This window comes from Ruditapes philippinarum, unplaced genomic scaffold (assembly GCF_026571515.1).
Source record: "Ruditapes philippinarum isolate M1 unplaced genomic scaffold, ASM2657151v2 ctg1363_1_1_1_1, whole genome shotgun sequence".
Classification (NCBI taxonomy): domain Eukaryota; kingdom Metazoa; phylum Mollusca; class Bivalvia; order Venerida; family Veneridae; genus Ruditapes; species Ruditapes philippinarum.
In genome coordinates this window covers 505452-522544 of record NW_026855186.1, presented here as the reverse complement: position 1 = coordinate 522544, position 17093 = coordinate 505452, and the positions used below count along the sequence as shown (strand labels likewise).

At 31.0% G+C, this 17093-nt stretch overlaps 1 protein-coding gene across 1 annotated transcript; it reads left to right on the top strand.

Moving 5' to 3' along the window:
* Window positions 1-416: 416 nt before the first annotated feature.
* Window positions 417-3684, top strand: LOC132742389 (carbonic anhydrase-related protein 10-like; the record flags this gene model as incomplete). The annotated part of the gene is made up of 4 exons (XM_060730780.1): window positions 417-571; window positions 1903-2025; window positions 2460-2499; window positions 3038-3684. Coding segments are annotated over 4 exons (350 nt in total), but the record flags the coding sequence as incomplete, so codon positions are not given.
* Window positions 3685-17093: the final 13409 nt, after the last annotated feature.

The window sequence follows — 17093 nt, the reverse complement described above, 5'->3', positions numbered from 1 at the left end:
CTGTTATCACTTACTGTTTTAATGTTTAAGTAATTTAATTTTCAAAACTAAGAGTCTGAATTCAGCAATTATCTTAAATTTCTCCATTTTTAAGGTTTGTTCTTCATTATGAAATATTTTTATAAATAATTAACAAATTTGCCGATATTTCTGAATTTAAGTTATATCGTATTGTTTAATTCGGTTCAAATGTGCATGGACGGTGGCCTACATTACCACTGTCCACCACGAACATACTCAGTTATACCAAATAATATTATTAACAAGATCAACAAGGAATGGCGACGTTCAATGAACGCAACCTCACACGAACCAGCAACAAGAACTAAGCCATCGAGTTCTTTTGCCTCGTTAAACCTGAAATGTTCACTTAAATATGGTTATAATCTTACTAATTTTAACTTGCATTATTTCAGATGAGCAGAGATGGATAAGTGGCATACCGTTACAAGTATTATTACCACAGACATCACAATATATCACCTATGAGGGTTCTTTAACACAACCACAATGTCAAGAAACTGTAACATGGGTTATTTTTAACAAACCAATATATATTACTGAACGTCAAGTGAGTTATCTATATGGTTTTAAAAAATTAAAAGTTCATTGTTATGGAACTAAGTATTGGTATGTTTCTAAAATCAAAATTTTATCGGTATGTTTCTAAAATCAAAATTTCACAATAACCAAGATGAAATATTAAAATCTGGAAATAACTTTGATCCCTCGGAAGCAAATTTCTTGCATAGCAGACTGGCGTTCCCGTGAGTATGCCGGAAATTTCATTTGGCATGGGGGTGCCAGATGAGTTGCGTGCCAAACAACAACGTCATTTTAGCGCACTTTATAAATGAACCGCGTTAAAATGACGTCGTTGTTATTTAAGTTGTAAGTTCATACGCTGTTGTAAGAAAAAAGTTATGAATGAAATGACTTTAATTTCCATGAACATATATCATATTGAGGTTAACCATTTTAAATATGAAATCATATGGCAGAATATGCAAGAAAAAATATCTGACATATGTTTGCGGTTCGGACCGGAATATCCGCCCCTGGGGAACCCGCCCAGAGGGGCGTTCCCCTCGGGACGAATATTCCTGTCCAAACCGCAACAATTAACAGATATTATTAATCACAACGAAATTACATGAAAATTGAAGACTTTGTTTGAGTGAGTCTGTCAATGAGCGATTATGAAAAAGTGCAACACACCTCACACCCCTAGCACCGGCTTCACTGGAAAGTGCAAGTTACCGTCCACGCCCCCTAGCACCGGCTTAAGCAGAATTCATCATTTAAACACAAAAATGGTGAATTTTGAATTAAGAAACATCCGCAGATGTGTTCATACGGCGGTTATCATGGAACCTTCAATGTGACACAGTAGTGTCATTCCATGAAAAGCGGCGTATGGTCCCCAAGTAAAAGAATGCGTGTGCCCTAAACGAGAAAATCAATGGGCGGAACTGAATAAAATGAAATTTCGAAAGGTTATCTGAGTATGCTTTAGTCGGTGCTATGGGGACTTGGACGGTAACTTGCACTTTCCAGTACCGTTCATAAACAGGCTCAAACAAATATTTTCAGTTTTGTAGTTTTGGTCGTTTTTTAGGGATTCCGTTTTTCTCTTTTTTAGTATGGAACATTTTTATCTGTTTCACCTGAAATATATATAATAATAAATATGCAACAATGTATTTTAATATAAATTCGTTAAAAGAGTACAACATTGACAAAGAGACTTTTACTTTTTCATGTTATATCTATAAAATCATTATAATTAAACTATCGTATACCTCAAAGGAAGCTGAACCTTATGTTACTTGACAACTTTAATGTGTATATTTTATAACTGTATGACCCAATACACGAATAAGTATTGTTTTTATGTTCCAGCTTCTTCTTCTGCGCAATATAAATAAAGAGAGCGGAAAACATTTACTGCTTTTTGGAAATATCCGTCCGTCACAACCTGTAAACAACCGATTGGTGCGAACTAATATAAGCTACAAGCCTAGGGTAAACTACTTTTCTTTTTAATATGTATCTTCTTTTATAAAGTGCAATGGTTATTCAACACAAACTACTTAATAAAAGACCATAACGTTTTGAAAAAAAACTTTTTCTAAATATTGTTTTCTTAAAATAAGATAAAGTGACTGTTAATGGTTAGATATCTGCCTAATCAGCAAAGTGTTTTATTAATTGATTGTTTGCATCACTTATATATTAAAATCAGGCTCCTTTGAAAACAACATCAAAATGTGGTCGCATTTTTATAAAAGTGTTGTGTTTTTTGTTGGTATTTTTTTTTGGAGGGGGGATGAGGTTTTTATTATTATTATTATTATTATTATTATTATTATTATTATTATTATTATCATCATCATCATCATATGAAAAGGTATTATTAATCATAATGTCAAACCAGAAGATATTTTTCAATTTTCCAGACTAAAGCGTGTTCTATGGCAAAAGAAGTATTCTATGAAGGTAAATATATATCAGTATTAATTATGCAGCGTAGTTAATGTTTTATTAATTTTATATCTAGGTTTGACAACAAGATTGTAAGCCTAAATTACATTTATTTAGATACCATATTGCCTCATCTTAGTTAGTGATGATTAAAGTATACTTATCTTATTTCCTTTAAGTTAAGATAAACAAGTTAGTTCAATTACATAAGCGGTATGTTCCTTTTTTTCCGACTGTCACAATAAGAATTGCTCGTCCTTATAGCCCTACTTCCTTTATCTTAAAAGAAAGAATATTCATGTCACCAAACAATATACATGTATTTTAGCACAACAATATGTGTTAATTTTATTTTTTTATTTTTCGGTATGATATGACTTTGTCCTTAAAATAGCTTTAATCTTCCCCCGCCTACCACGTTTCCAATGCTACAGTGTTGTGCTACCTTTAAGGTATTTTAATACTGCTCAATTATAACTATTTCATAGTAAACTAAATTGTCATTTTTATAAATGTATTCTTGTTTTCATATTGATCATTTAATTCTTTTCAGTAAATACAATAAAACCCAGGAAGGGAAGATGAAACTATTTGTGTTGGAAAAGAGCCGCCATCTTAAATGTGATATGTAGGATACAGATTCGCTTTTCGACTGAAAACCGGATACTAGAATTGGAATAAATTCTCGAACTGTTAGCGAGAAATCAGTTGTTGACGGTTATCTTGCTGAAAGTGGCCAAAGACGCTGAATGCGATGCTTCTGAAACTTGCCAGCAATAATGGAGGAGTTACCTCTCTTCATGAATAAAGTTTGAATAACTTAAAGTAAACCTTAAATAAAGCATAAAGGTTGTCTGCGCCATAAAATTTTGTTAGCTTAAATGGTTCTTGATTAAATGAATACAATTAAATATATCATCTGCCAAAATCTTGGAAACCATTTAACCCTAGACATAATGCAACATGTTCGATTAACTTTATGATGATTTATGTAAATGAGATTGCATGTTATGAATACATTGTATAGCATTATATTTATAAAAACAGTTCATATTAGCTTATATAAATATATTCATACCTTTAAAGCAATAGTGTTCAGTATTAAGATGAATGTGTTTTTTACACTTTAGAAATATATTAAAATGTCTATATTAATGTTTTCATATACATTGTAGGACTAATGTAGTCTTGAAAGGAAATATGTTCATTATATAAAACATAAAAGTTATTTTGTTGTTGTTGTTGTTGTTGTTTTTAAATGCATTTAACATTGTATGTTTACCATAGTTAATTCTGTTCAGTTGAAGTAAAAACATTATTGATTTAAGTCTGCTTATAAAGAAAGCTTGTACCGTATTTAAACCACTCCTGAGTCTGCTTCCTGCACACAACAGTACTGGTGTAATATCAGAGCATGGTAGTCGGCCCGTTATGGCTCGAACTCACTATCCTTTGGTTAGAGAAGAGGAACATATACCTTATCCACGAGTTAAATGTGTTATCCGTTAAGACACAAAATAGTTTAAAATTTGCTTTAAAAAACGCAACGGCAATCTAACGCAAAAATATTTCTTTGAGCAAGACAGAGTGTTTTACATGAAACACATGCTTCGATCACTCAACTAAACATTGCGCTCATATTAACTTGTAGATCTGTGCTCTTGTGTATTCCTACGCGTACATATTCTGTTTCATAAAGGAACAAAATCAGAAACACCTTCTTCTTTCTGTCACAATAACTGGATACGCCCCTCGTACAAATCGGATACCCTCGTGTCTTGATTCTCTCTTTTATTTACGAATATCAAAATGACTTCCATTACAACCTGAATATATTTTTATTAATTTCAAAGGTATTTGTGTATAATAAAATTAAAATTATGTCATCTAATTATGTCAACTACTCATTTCCTTTTATTATAGAACACAATACGTTAAGGTCCATTAAGCCTAAAATCCTATCATTTTTATTTTTCAAAAGCTGTTTAATTTTGGTGCCCTGTTGCAATTTCCAAACAGTTACTAATTGGCCATTTCGCCGAGCCATATTTAACCTTATTGTTAATCAGTATACTTGTGGTGATTTAGCATTTTGTATGGAAGTCATATTGCTTACATTTTTTTATACCTTTATCAAAAAAAGTTCACATTCTTAAGTATTGTCCTCAGGTGATAAGTAGCTCACATGCTCTAAGTCTATTATTACAAGATAATAGAACTCATGTTTGCCTTTTCCACAGAAATGAAAAGTATTGATTATTATGCATAATGTTATTTTAACACATATATACTTAAAAATGCTCGATTGTGTTTCTTCTGTTAATTTGCATCGTTTAATATCTCTAACAGAACAAGTCACAATACCAATTTGATATAGATGACTATAAATATAATACCGAAATAAATGTTCTGATCAATATTGCAGCTATTCTTAAATTTGTATCTACAACAATATGTATATTTCATTTAGCTCTTTAAACAAAATCAACATTGAAAACACATAACGCCTTACAAGAGAACATTAAAACCTGATTGATACCAGTGTTGGCACCATTTGTTTACTCAGACTGGAATTGCAAATTAGCTCTTTATTACAAATGACTACATGAAGTTGTCGAAGATTGTTCAAAGTAAACATGAGCTGCCTTTTTTTAATCTTAGCATCAGATAAATTGTTTGCAGAAGCTTATACATTTATTATTTTTATCCACAGATAGGAGAAAAACATGGTTAGTCATTTTTTATTTGTCAATACAGGATAAAAAGAAGAGATGTTCTTTATTATCACAATATTACTCATATAACTAGAATCGCATTCAATCGCAAACCTAGTCAGAGTCCTAGACAGCAAACTATATCAAATTTTGATTTGCAAGCGATATTTTATTTTCATTTCAATAAATAACCTTATAAATGCACTTATTTTAAAATTTTGAAGAAAATAAAATAAGACTGGTTAAATTAATTGATGGAGCAACTTTTTCACTTTCAACGAAAAACGAGCAGTACAATTGTTTTAAAATACAAAACTTGATAGTTAGTTCCTCATCATTTACACACTAAAAGAAAATCTTAATGCCCTATATAGTTTTTGAATGTTTTACACACAAGACAATGGAATCATTCCTCTTTAAGACGAAAGGAAATTCTGCAAGTTAACTATTTAAGCAATAAACACAAACAATGTTGTAATATTATAACTTATATGCCAATTTTGATAACCTGTGATATGGATTACACGGCAATTGCTTACGTTCTTGGGAATGTGCATTTTTATAGAAAAATTTAAATGCATGCACGTTACTTTTGAGGACTAAGCTATAAAACTTCTTTGAGACAACATTCCTTTAATGTAAAATGGGTAAATATCAGGTACTGTTTTGTACCAATTGAGATTACATTTATTTTCGAATTAACATCTTGGTTTACATGTAATAAATACCATTTTAGGTTGTCAAATGTTTCCCCTACCCAAGTATTTAACAACTGTAAAGAAGTGGATTTATCAGCTCGTTGCAAGTTCTCTGATAAACAGTCATTTACTATGATCATAAATCTGAATGTTACTTAAATCCGTTGTCATTATAATTGTTAGTTTTACATTTTTCGTGTTGATTATGTATAAACGCATCTGAGACAGTTTATTATACTTTAACATCAAAATTCTCATAAGCGCCAATACATTCATACCAAAAGTTAATTTTTGAACAATGATACTTTCTAGTACATGTACATATGACTAGTAATCCATTAATAATACTAGTAATACCTTTTCATATTTTGCACCTCAGTTTGGTAAATTTTTTATCTTCCTTTATCTTGTAAATGAAAGGTTTGTTATTATTGGATAGGAAAGGAAACTGAAAAACGAGATATATCAAATTACAGATATACAAGTCATACAGAAGTGATTTTGGGCACCGCATTAGAAAAAACACTACAGGGATGTTTACACCGGTAAATGGTGAACCATTCCAAACGTTGTCTTTATTAGCAGAATGCGTTAAAGGAAGGCAGAGAAACAAGTCAATCACGTACAAGGGTCCGGCAAAACTAGACAGAAAACTAAAATTAAAATATTCAAGTCCCGATGAGTTTGATTAAATGTCAATCATAGAGTCTCCCACTTGACCATTTACATGCAATCAAAAGCGGCACACGTAGCCTCCGACTATTAATTAGTTTAATACTGAGCTTGCGGAATGTTTTAATATAGTTGAGTCATAACCCCATTTAAAAAATGCATTTGTCATCCGTTACTGCAATGACATGATTTAAATGGTCTTCAAAAATGCAAGAATAACATATTAACATACTGTTTGTTTAATTATCTTTTTATAATTGATGTATTGACATTCTAGAGAACCTTATGTTGCATAATTGATAAATGGGAATATAGATGAAGAATGAAAAGATAATGTATATAAAACGACGTCACAAATTAGTACATCTTAATAAATCTATCTTATGTTTGGAACACTTAAAAATGCGGTTTAAATTTCAGACATAATAAAAAAAATGAAAACATTGTTTTCATTGTGATGAATAAATGTCGTGATTGAATTGGCGTTTCTGAGAGCTTAATCATCTGAACTTTCAACATGACAAAATATGTTTAAAAAATTTATTTTTATGTCACTTGGTCAAAGATAAAATTCAAATTTATCTTTAGTTAACAGAATGACTACATTTTGTAAATATGTAAAACAAATCCCGAAGTATGTGAGGTTTAGAAAATGTTTGTTTCTTTTGTTCGATTGGGTTTTACGTATAACATATAGATTTTAAATGTGTACATTTTAATAGCATTTTCATTCATTGTTAACTCACATAAGTTTTCATTATAGTTAATGCAAATTTATACAAGATATGAAAACAAAAATGTCAAACTTTTTTTATGTGTTTGAATCCTTGGAAATAATTATGCTCAATGTCTCAAATGATTTAGTTTCTAGTAATAAAGTTGGAAAAAAGAGGAATATGTTCAAAAATATAGACCGACAGTCTTCTTTATCGATAAGGGGCATTGTTTTATTAATATCAATAAAAATGAGAAAATTATTTACGTCAATCTGTGCAAGACAAATGATTTAATTTTCATAGCAAATCATTAAATGGCTCGTCAAAGTGGTGCATAATTGTTTTATTCAGGACCCAGGACCAATGTCAAGGATATAAAAGAAGATAATAGTGATAAGCAGCTGTTAATAATCTTTAACAATGCAAAACGCTGGCGTACACGTTCGTGTGGCATAAATTATATTAAGATGGTAAATTGTAAGTTTTGTTTTTATTTTAGTGATTCTAAACTACGCGGGACCGCGTCGAATAAGCTGCAACAAATAAAGTTTGTTGATTAGGGTTTCAACTATATATATATACATGTCTATGTCTGAAAAGAGAAATGGGATAATTGCTATGCATAAATTTAAGTCAATTGTAAATTCCGCATTTTAACCTGTATTTGCCATGTTTGTCGAATTAAATATTGTTGATTTGTGTTGTTTATACTGGTATACTTGTGTTTGTAAACAAACGGTATGATAAGGCAACATAATTAAAACTACCGTCATCTACATCAGCAGATATATATTTTGCAAAAACCTCCTGATTTTTTCAGAAAACTGGTTTTAGTAATTGATGGAAAAAACATTGACTTTCAACGCAATTGATTAAAATGCTGATATTAACTTGACCAAGACATTAATTTTAAGTTATACAGTACATTTACATTTTTTGTGTTAATGTTTCTTTTTTTCTTGTAAAATTGAAATCAAATAAAAGTTCGTCAATATCTCAAATTTGTTACAATAAATCCATTACTGGTTTTTATTATCAATAAATTGTTTATATTTGCTTTTACATCAAAGTCTCCTATTTTTATAAGACAAAAAACTATTAATTTGCTGTAAATACAAGTCAAACATCAATGCGTTTTCAAAAGTTGGAAACAAATCTTCAGTACTAGATTAAAGTATCATGAAACATAGACGCAAATTAAAACTATCTGGAATAGCACTTTCACTTCTTTTTAATTGACAATGAAAAAAATCTATGCCCTCCTTAAAGATAAATTACATTTTTGTCCTTGAATTTCACCGTCATTTGATAAAATCAATGGTAGATCTTCACTAATTGGCTTACGTATAACACCATAGCTGGTAACTCATATTCAGGAGAAAATGAGTCAGGAGTTAGTGCATGAGAAAAATCTTGCCTTTTATGTCCTATACAGCACTGTACGAATTTAACTATTTTTATCCCCGATTACCGTTGATGTCATGTAAGTTCAATAGAATACAGTGTTAAATAAGTACATTAGGATACAGTATATATAATAAATTTGTGAAAATAATTTATAAAATTAAAAGTAAATGAAAAAAGCATGAAATATTCACTCTTCTTGTTCGTACTTTTATTAGTTTCACATTGACTGAAGGGTCACATTATAATTCTGGCATTTCACGTTCAAAGGTTATTAGACAAACAGGCCACAATAACAGAATACTTAACTTAATATTACAAACCATTATTGCATTAACAGAAATAAAACCTATGCTATGAACATTGAATATTTATATATATTACAAACACCTCATAATACATGTATGATATGTCAACGCCAACAAAAAGTAGTTTTAAAAAATTTCATTTTCATGACGTTGTTGTTGCTTGCTTTTACTTCGCACCAGCACACTGTAGATCGTATGGCGACTTTCCAACTTTACTGGTGGAGGAAGATCTCAAGTGCCCCTCCATGCATTATTTCAGGCAGGAACATGGACCTGAGTACAACCACCGATATTTCGTAAGCTAGATGGATAGCTTCCTCGCGTGAAAGATACCACCAAAGTCCCTGTCGGGATTCTAACTCACGGCGGTGAGGGGCCAATGATTTGAAGTTAACGATATTGACCACTTGGCCACGAACGCCTATCGTTTTCATGATCTGGAATTTCATGTAATACCATGATACGGTGTCGTTTGATTTCAAGCTTACAAAATTTTAATGATGTTCAACGCTTTTAAAATATTCCCTGTGGATGTAAGTCCTTTGTTAAACCTTTGAAGTACATAATAGATTAATTTGGTTTAATGTTTATCATTTCATCATAACTCAGATAAATCTTCTTACAAACAGGATGAGTAATTAAGTTTACAGCTTATCAAAAAAGTGGAACGGTAGCAGTAGTATCACAATTATATTTCGTTTAACGTTTGTCAGATACTAAAGAATTAGTTACAAATCATCAGTTTTTAAACTTTTGTTGATTGTGATGTAGAGAATATAAAATGTCCATCCTGTTTAATTTTCTCCGATTCGTTAATGGTAATCAATATTCAAAAGTAAGTTAGATTTTAGCACCAAGAATTAGTAAGAATGTGCTAACCCGTTTTCTGTGGCCAGGGTAGTTGTTTGTGTTCCTGTAATTGGTTTGTTTGTTTGTTTGTTTGTTTGTTTGTTTTGTTGGGGTTTGTTTTTACTTATTTATTGTTGTTTTGTTTATTCATTGTTGTTGTTGTTTTTTTCCTTTAGATTACACAATAAGCTTTTAAAGCTTCTTCAAAGTAATAGAATCTTTGAAATACATGTGAATAATTCAAATGGATTGATTATTATTTAAATAATATGCCAGTGAGTTCATGGTTCCAACACACATGATCAAAATTGAGCCAACGGTATTTTTTTTCGGGTGATGAGGTTTACCTTTGTTTTACGTTGCAATGCAATTATTAAATAAAAGTCTAACAAAGTTATGTACATAATGTCAGCATTTCAAAATAAGAATCTTAAGACTGCTAAGAACGCAGTGTTTTTGTGTTTCCTGTACGGACGGTTGCAAATTCGAATATTATGGTAAAATGTATATATTAATAGTTTTGCACTTCAATAACGTTTTTCAATGTTAGAGGTTTCTTGTTTCGAATCGCGCATGATTTAAAGAACATTTTTCATTTGTGTGGCTCCTAAATTCAGTCTGTAATTCCCATTTACGAACTGTTGCAACGTTGATTTTTTTTTAAATCTGTATGTCAATAGACTAAAAGATCAATACCTACAAAATTGGAGTGCCAAATGTATGCTTGATAAGAAATTGACATATAATTCATCATATAAAACAAAATTTACAGTTGAATATTATGTACATGTACTGGATATTGTCAAATTTTGAAAATGTTTTGCTTCTTTCAGATGTTTTGTTCACAATCTTCTTATTGAAACAGATATGTTGTTAATGTTTATGGGCCGGAGGCGTAAAGACTTATCAATAAAATCTTGAAATCTTAAAATCTCGAAATTTAGGTGAAAATTTAAGTATTAAAGTGTTTGCAATTCAATAACGTTTTTCAATGTAAAAGGATTCTCATTTCCATTTTATAAGGTCATGCATGTCGATATTCTGCCATTTATGATTTGATGTTAAATAACAAGAAATGTATCTGTCATAGGAATTGAAATAAAACTTATCAATATGATTTATACATTAAGACATCAAATAATTTTTCTTATAAGAACCTTAGCCAGAAACAAGCAATTGAACATTGGTTTCGTTTCTGAAAATCAAATTGACACATACAATGTATTAAATTTGTTCAGTATCTGCTTTAATTGGAAGGTTAAGTGAACCGATATGGTTCATCTAAATGAATAGTAAAGAAAGTTTTGAAATAGATATTTGGTGTTTTAATGTCAAGAGATAGGCATGCTTCACGAGAAGATAAGTAGAGAAGATAAGTATATCAACGCTAGAAGTTCTTTGAAGAGAATTATGTTTTGTTAATGAAACATTTAGCACTGTATTAAACATTCAAAAGATGATTACAAGAACACAAACACAGAAACAGACGTTTTTCGACCCATGAGTAAATTCAAATGTATTTTTTTCATGTGAGATGATCAAAAGGTAACACTGGTCATTAAGTGGATAATAAAGAGATGATTTACAAGTGAAGCATATGAGAGTGGGAAATACTGTCTATTTAAATACTTAGCAGTTAGGTCAATCTTATGATAATTCTAATTATTGATTAAACACGTGTTGGTGTGATATGTTAAGGCAGAATTGCATGGACTTTAGTACTGATTTAGTTTTTTGTTAGGTCGTGTGAATGCATTCTAAATAAGAATAACAATAACAATGATGCATTGTGTTGTACATGTATTTTTAGATATTGCTGCGTGAATTTGGAGCACTATCTAATAGTGAGGATATTAATTATAAGTTTGTTTTTCCAAGATATTTCGGAACGAGAGATTGGCTACAACAATAAGTGTGTGTTACTTATATATTATAATGTCGTTACAATATTATTGTATTAGCGATGAAACTGTCATGTGTTTTAGATTATCATTATTGTTATTGTGCAAGATACTCTCCCAATAATAGTGTAATACTTCAAATTATAACCCAAAATTATTGATTTTAAGATTTACTTCAAAACAAATTCTAAATATAAAGTGTGCGCTTATGTAGAAAAATAATTATTATAAAAATTAAACATTTTATATTTAGTTATAGTTAAAAATAAGTATTATCATACAATGAGTAATCGAAAATCCCAATCATCATCATCATCATTGTCACAAATAATTATCATCACTCAAAAACATAACCATTATTACTAATTATCATAATATTCAACAACACCTTACTTATCACTTATACGAAATCATATGGCGCACATATAACTAAATGCTGTACATTTAAGGTGTTACACATAATAAACTCAAATAACATAAATTATTAATATAAATCCTCAAGGACAATGTCATTTTATAATGAAACATTTATTTAATTATCATTTGAGCATAACGTTTACAAATGTCCAACACAATCAACATTATCCTAGTCATCATCATTATCATCATCATAATAATGATAATAATCATCATCATCATCATCACCTTGAATTAAACTTTCACAATTTCTATCATATAGAATCAAAATATATTTTAAGTATACAGTATGTAGTACATGCACAACTTCAAGTACTAGGCACTTAATGGCGTTATGAGTGTATTAAAATATATACTAGTAGTCATTATTGAAATTGTCATGGTCACATGTCACAGTCATATGAAAATATTAATTTATACATTGGTTCAAAACAATACACAGCATGATGTTTATAGTGAGAGATTAAAACACGGCAAAGTAGGGCCGGAAGATGATAATCGGCCCGCAAAATAAATAATGGCCCCGAGGGCTTCAGCCCGAGGGCATTATTCATTTCAGGGCCGATTATCACCTTCCGGCCCTACTCTGACGTGTATTAATGTCTTTAATACACTTTGTAGATCTAATAGTAGCATTTAAAAAACAACAACAAATAGAGTCTTTGTCAAAGTTCTTTCGTTGAAATTCTTGTCTACACTGCTACTGTTTTGTACAGAGATGTTTACTGTTTGTGTGTTTAAAGCAGAAGAATCTAGAAGTAAGTTTTATTTTCATTTTTTTTCTGAATGAATTTGTCGTATTATTTCTTCAAATTTCAATAGTAACAAAAATGTGTTTGTACTAAATACGCTTAAGTTCTCACAATAAAAATAAAGCGATTCGTGCTGACAAACTACTTTCACTTTTACAGTTACCTGTTTGATGACGTAAAATATGACGTCATTGTTTCAGTTTGTGCACGTGCACATGTTCTGCGGGCTGATAACTAGTTATCGGCCCCGGGCCGCAAACTCATAATAGGTCACGTGACACCCATAATCAGTTGAAATCATAGGCAATTTTGTTACTATATATAGTAACAAGTGTATTAGTATTCCATATCAGCCACCATTATCATCATAAATGTTATCATTAATAAGTCGCGATCGTCAACTCTCCACTCTGCTTTTTATGACATCGCATGCATTTTAATTAATATATGTTCGATGCCCAACTGGATGCCTATCCGGTAGTCCAGTATGACTGGATACTGTCGGGTGCTGCATTCCGAGAACATCTATCTCCGTTGTTGTAATGTAGATATGAAATGTTTAAAGTTCGCTCCAGTATCAATCTATATAAACCATGTTTACTTCTTTATGTAAAGTAAGTGACCTCAAAAGGCGAACAAAATTTGGATCCTAAGTGCATAATTTATGTTATGTATGCAACATATTACATGTATATAGTTTGTATCTGACCAGTTGGTATTTCCAATATTATCATTGTTCTATTTTTAGAACATAAACTACATGTATGTACTAGAACGTTCTTAACTGTTGTAGAAAACTCATGCATTATATTTAGATAGAAATTTCTGGAATGATCTTTATTGGTGAAGTTGCTAGATTATGATTACTGTAGTAAATGGAAGACTATTCTAGAAACTTCTTAGTTAATATATATAAGGAGACATTTTTCATTACTTTTACCTTTTAAGTCATCAGTGATCTATTAAGTCATCAGTTACCTTTTAAGAAATCAATATATTTGGAGTATTATTCAACTTGGATATTAAGTGAATTATTGGAGCTTGGATTTTAAAATAAATTATTCTTGTGGATTTTATTGTGGGAATTTATTCTAAAGTGTTCTTGGATTTAACTTGGATTTAACTGTGCTATTCAAAAAGGATCATTCCAGGATCAGACTAGACATTTAAGATTTCATTTTTATTTGGACTTCAGGTATTTGTAAACATAATTTGTTATTTTATTTTTCTTTAATAATTTTTCTGTAATAAATTTGTTATTGTTACAAGTTTGTTGCTGGCTTTTCTTTCTCGTTACGCCTCGTAACATTTAAATGATTTATGCTAACATCAAATAGGATAAGAACGTGCCAGTACGTTTTTTGTATTTTATTGCATCTTTGAGGCATCTGGAATTATCAAAATACATTTACAGTTCAGGTTAAAATCATCTTACTATTGAAAATTATAAATAATTATATTAGTTATTACTTTTATTTTGACGTTTCTGATAACAAATTAACAATATTGTTTACGAACCCATTGTCATAAATGAGCGCCTATAAAACATACATATTGTTTTCATAATTTCTAAGTCCAAACCATGGTCATTAATGTTCTCATTTTCGAATATAAATGATACCTTATGTGTGTTTCAGTCTTCTGTAATGATTGTAAACCCTTAATTCTGTTTGTTACGGGCAACAGAGTTTTTTATTGTCTTTGACTATATCGCAAGGTATGTTTAAGATGCAACATGGCAAATTGAGAGGAATATTAACAAAATGTTTAAACATATAAAAAGATAATTAATAATATGCATATAATGTTACAATATTTATCCTGGTTATCATGGTGATGATTTAAACAATTATTTGCAGATCTCTACAAATCATTTTTCATTTTCTAGAAACAAATTGCTCTAACTTTCACAAGATATGTTAACTGGGTTCATTATATTCAACAGCTTTAGAGTGATAGGAAAATGTAAGCTCTTTGAATGAAATGCTGCTCAAATACAAAGAAATTCCATTTCACAATCATTGCATCTTCAATAAGAATATCGTTCTATTACAAAAATACATTTGTAAGTATATTTTACATCGAGTTATTTTTAAAAGTACGGCTCCACAAAATATCGATAGTCTCCATAAAATACTGTTAAATCCGTTTTGAAATACATAATCCTTTGAAGCAAAGAGTAACAGAATGAATGATATATTTAATATGATCTATTATCACTAGAATTGTGTTGACATATTTTGGCGGTATTTACCGCTTTAGGGCTTTTATCAACAGAATAAGAAAATATTAAACAATTATTATACACATTAAATACAGTGTCGCAGACTGAGAAACATGATACTAGCCGGTAGCTTCTTATTTAAGAAATATATATCAATTTGTAAGTTCATTGTTGTAGAATAATTCAAGGTTCGAATTAGAATTAGCAAGAATATACTCACTCGAGGCGATAGGATTTACAAAGCATTCAATTCGGGCGGTGTGACTTAGTTTTTGAACCCAGGTGACCCTTATTCGAACTTGACCTAGAAATCATCAAAACAAACTTTCAGACCAATTTCCAGGATATTTGGATCATAACAGACGCCACTACAGTGTTAACAAGATTTTTCTATTTTTAGCTCCTTTGACCTAGTTTTTCACCCGAGATGACCCATGTTCAAACTCATCCGAGCAATAACGTAGACAAGCATTCTGACCAGGTTTGATGATAATTGAGTCAAAAATGTGACCACAAGAGTGTTAACAAAGTTTTTCCATATTTGGGCGGTGTGTCCTAGTTTTTGACCTCAGGTGACCCATATTTGAACTTGACCTAGAAATCATCAAAACAAACTTTCAGAGCAATTTCCAGGATATTTGGATACAAGAGTGTTGACAAGATTTTTCTATTTTTAGCTCCTGTGACCTAGTTTTTCATTGGAGATGACCCATGTTTGAACTCATCCGAGCATTTACCTAGAAAAGAGCATCCTAACCAAGTTTGATGATAAATGAGTCAAAAAATGTGACCACTAGAGTGTTAACAAGGTTTTTTTTCTATTTGTAGCTCCTGTGACCTAGTTTTTCATCCAAGATGACCCATGTTCAAAGTCATCCAAGCTATTACCTAGACAAGCATCCTGACAAAGTTTGATGATGATTGAGGCAAAATGTGACCGCTAGAGTGTTAACGAACAAGTGTGGTCGGACGACGGACGACATACGACGGACAACAGACGGCGGACGGCGGACGACGGACGAAGTTTAATGATGATTGAGGCAAAAATGTGACCGCTAGAGTGTTAACAAGGTTTTACTATTTTCAGCCCCTGTGACCTAGTTTTTCATCCGAGATGACCCATGTTCGAACTCATCTGAGCTATTACCTTGATAAGCATCCTGACTAAGTTTGATGATGATTGAGGCAAAAATGTGACCGCTAGAGTGTTAACAAGGGATATCTATTTTTAGCTTCTGTGACCTAGTTTTTCATCTGAGATGACCCATGTTCGAACTCATCCGAGCTATTACCTAGATAAGCATCCTGACTAAGTTTAATGATGATTGAGGCAAAAATGTGACCGCTAGAGTGTTAACCAACAAGTGTGGACGGACGACAGACGAAGGACAACAGACGATGGACGACGGACATTCAACGATCCTAAAAGCTCACCCTGAGCTAGCTCAGGTGTGCTAATAACCCTGAATGCGAAGAAATATGTTATAAAAGTAGGAAAATGTCAACAAAAACTTCCATTCAAAATATCAAATAACTGTTACTGTACTAATTGCCGGAAAACAACAGAAACAAAAGATGATCAAAGTAATTGGCCAATGAGTAACATTTTTTAAACAAAGCTTTTGAAAAATAATAAACATAAAAGAATTTTAAGGATATAATTGGCCTCAAAATACTACTCCATACACATGTATCTTACTATTTTACATCCACAATGTTTCTTTTTGTAAGTGATGTGTTTACATTTAGTTTAGAAATACATGTTTTTGAAGCTGAAATTATTATTAACTTTGTTCAATATAAAAAGAAGCCGGTATAAAGTAAGATGAATTCATTGCCACCTGCTTTATCCATTTCAGATACTTAAATAACAGCAACACTTCTAAAAAATATTTGAAAAACACTATTCAATCATGTACTTGTAAAGCGCTCTCTGGCAGCAATTTCTCAGGAA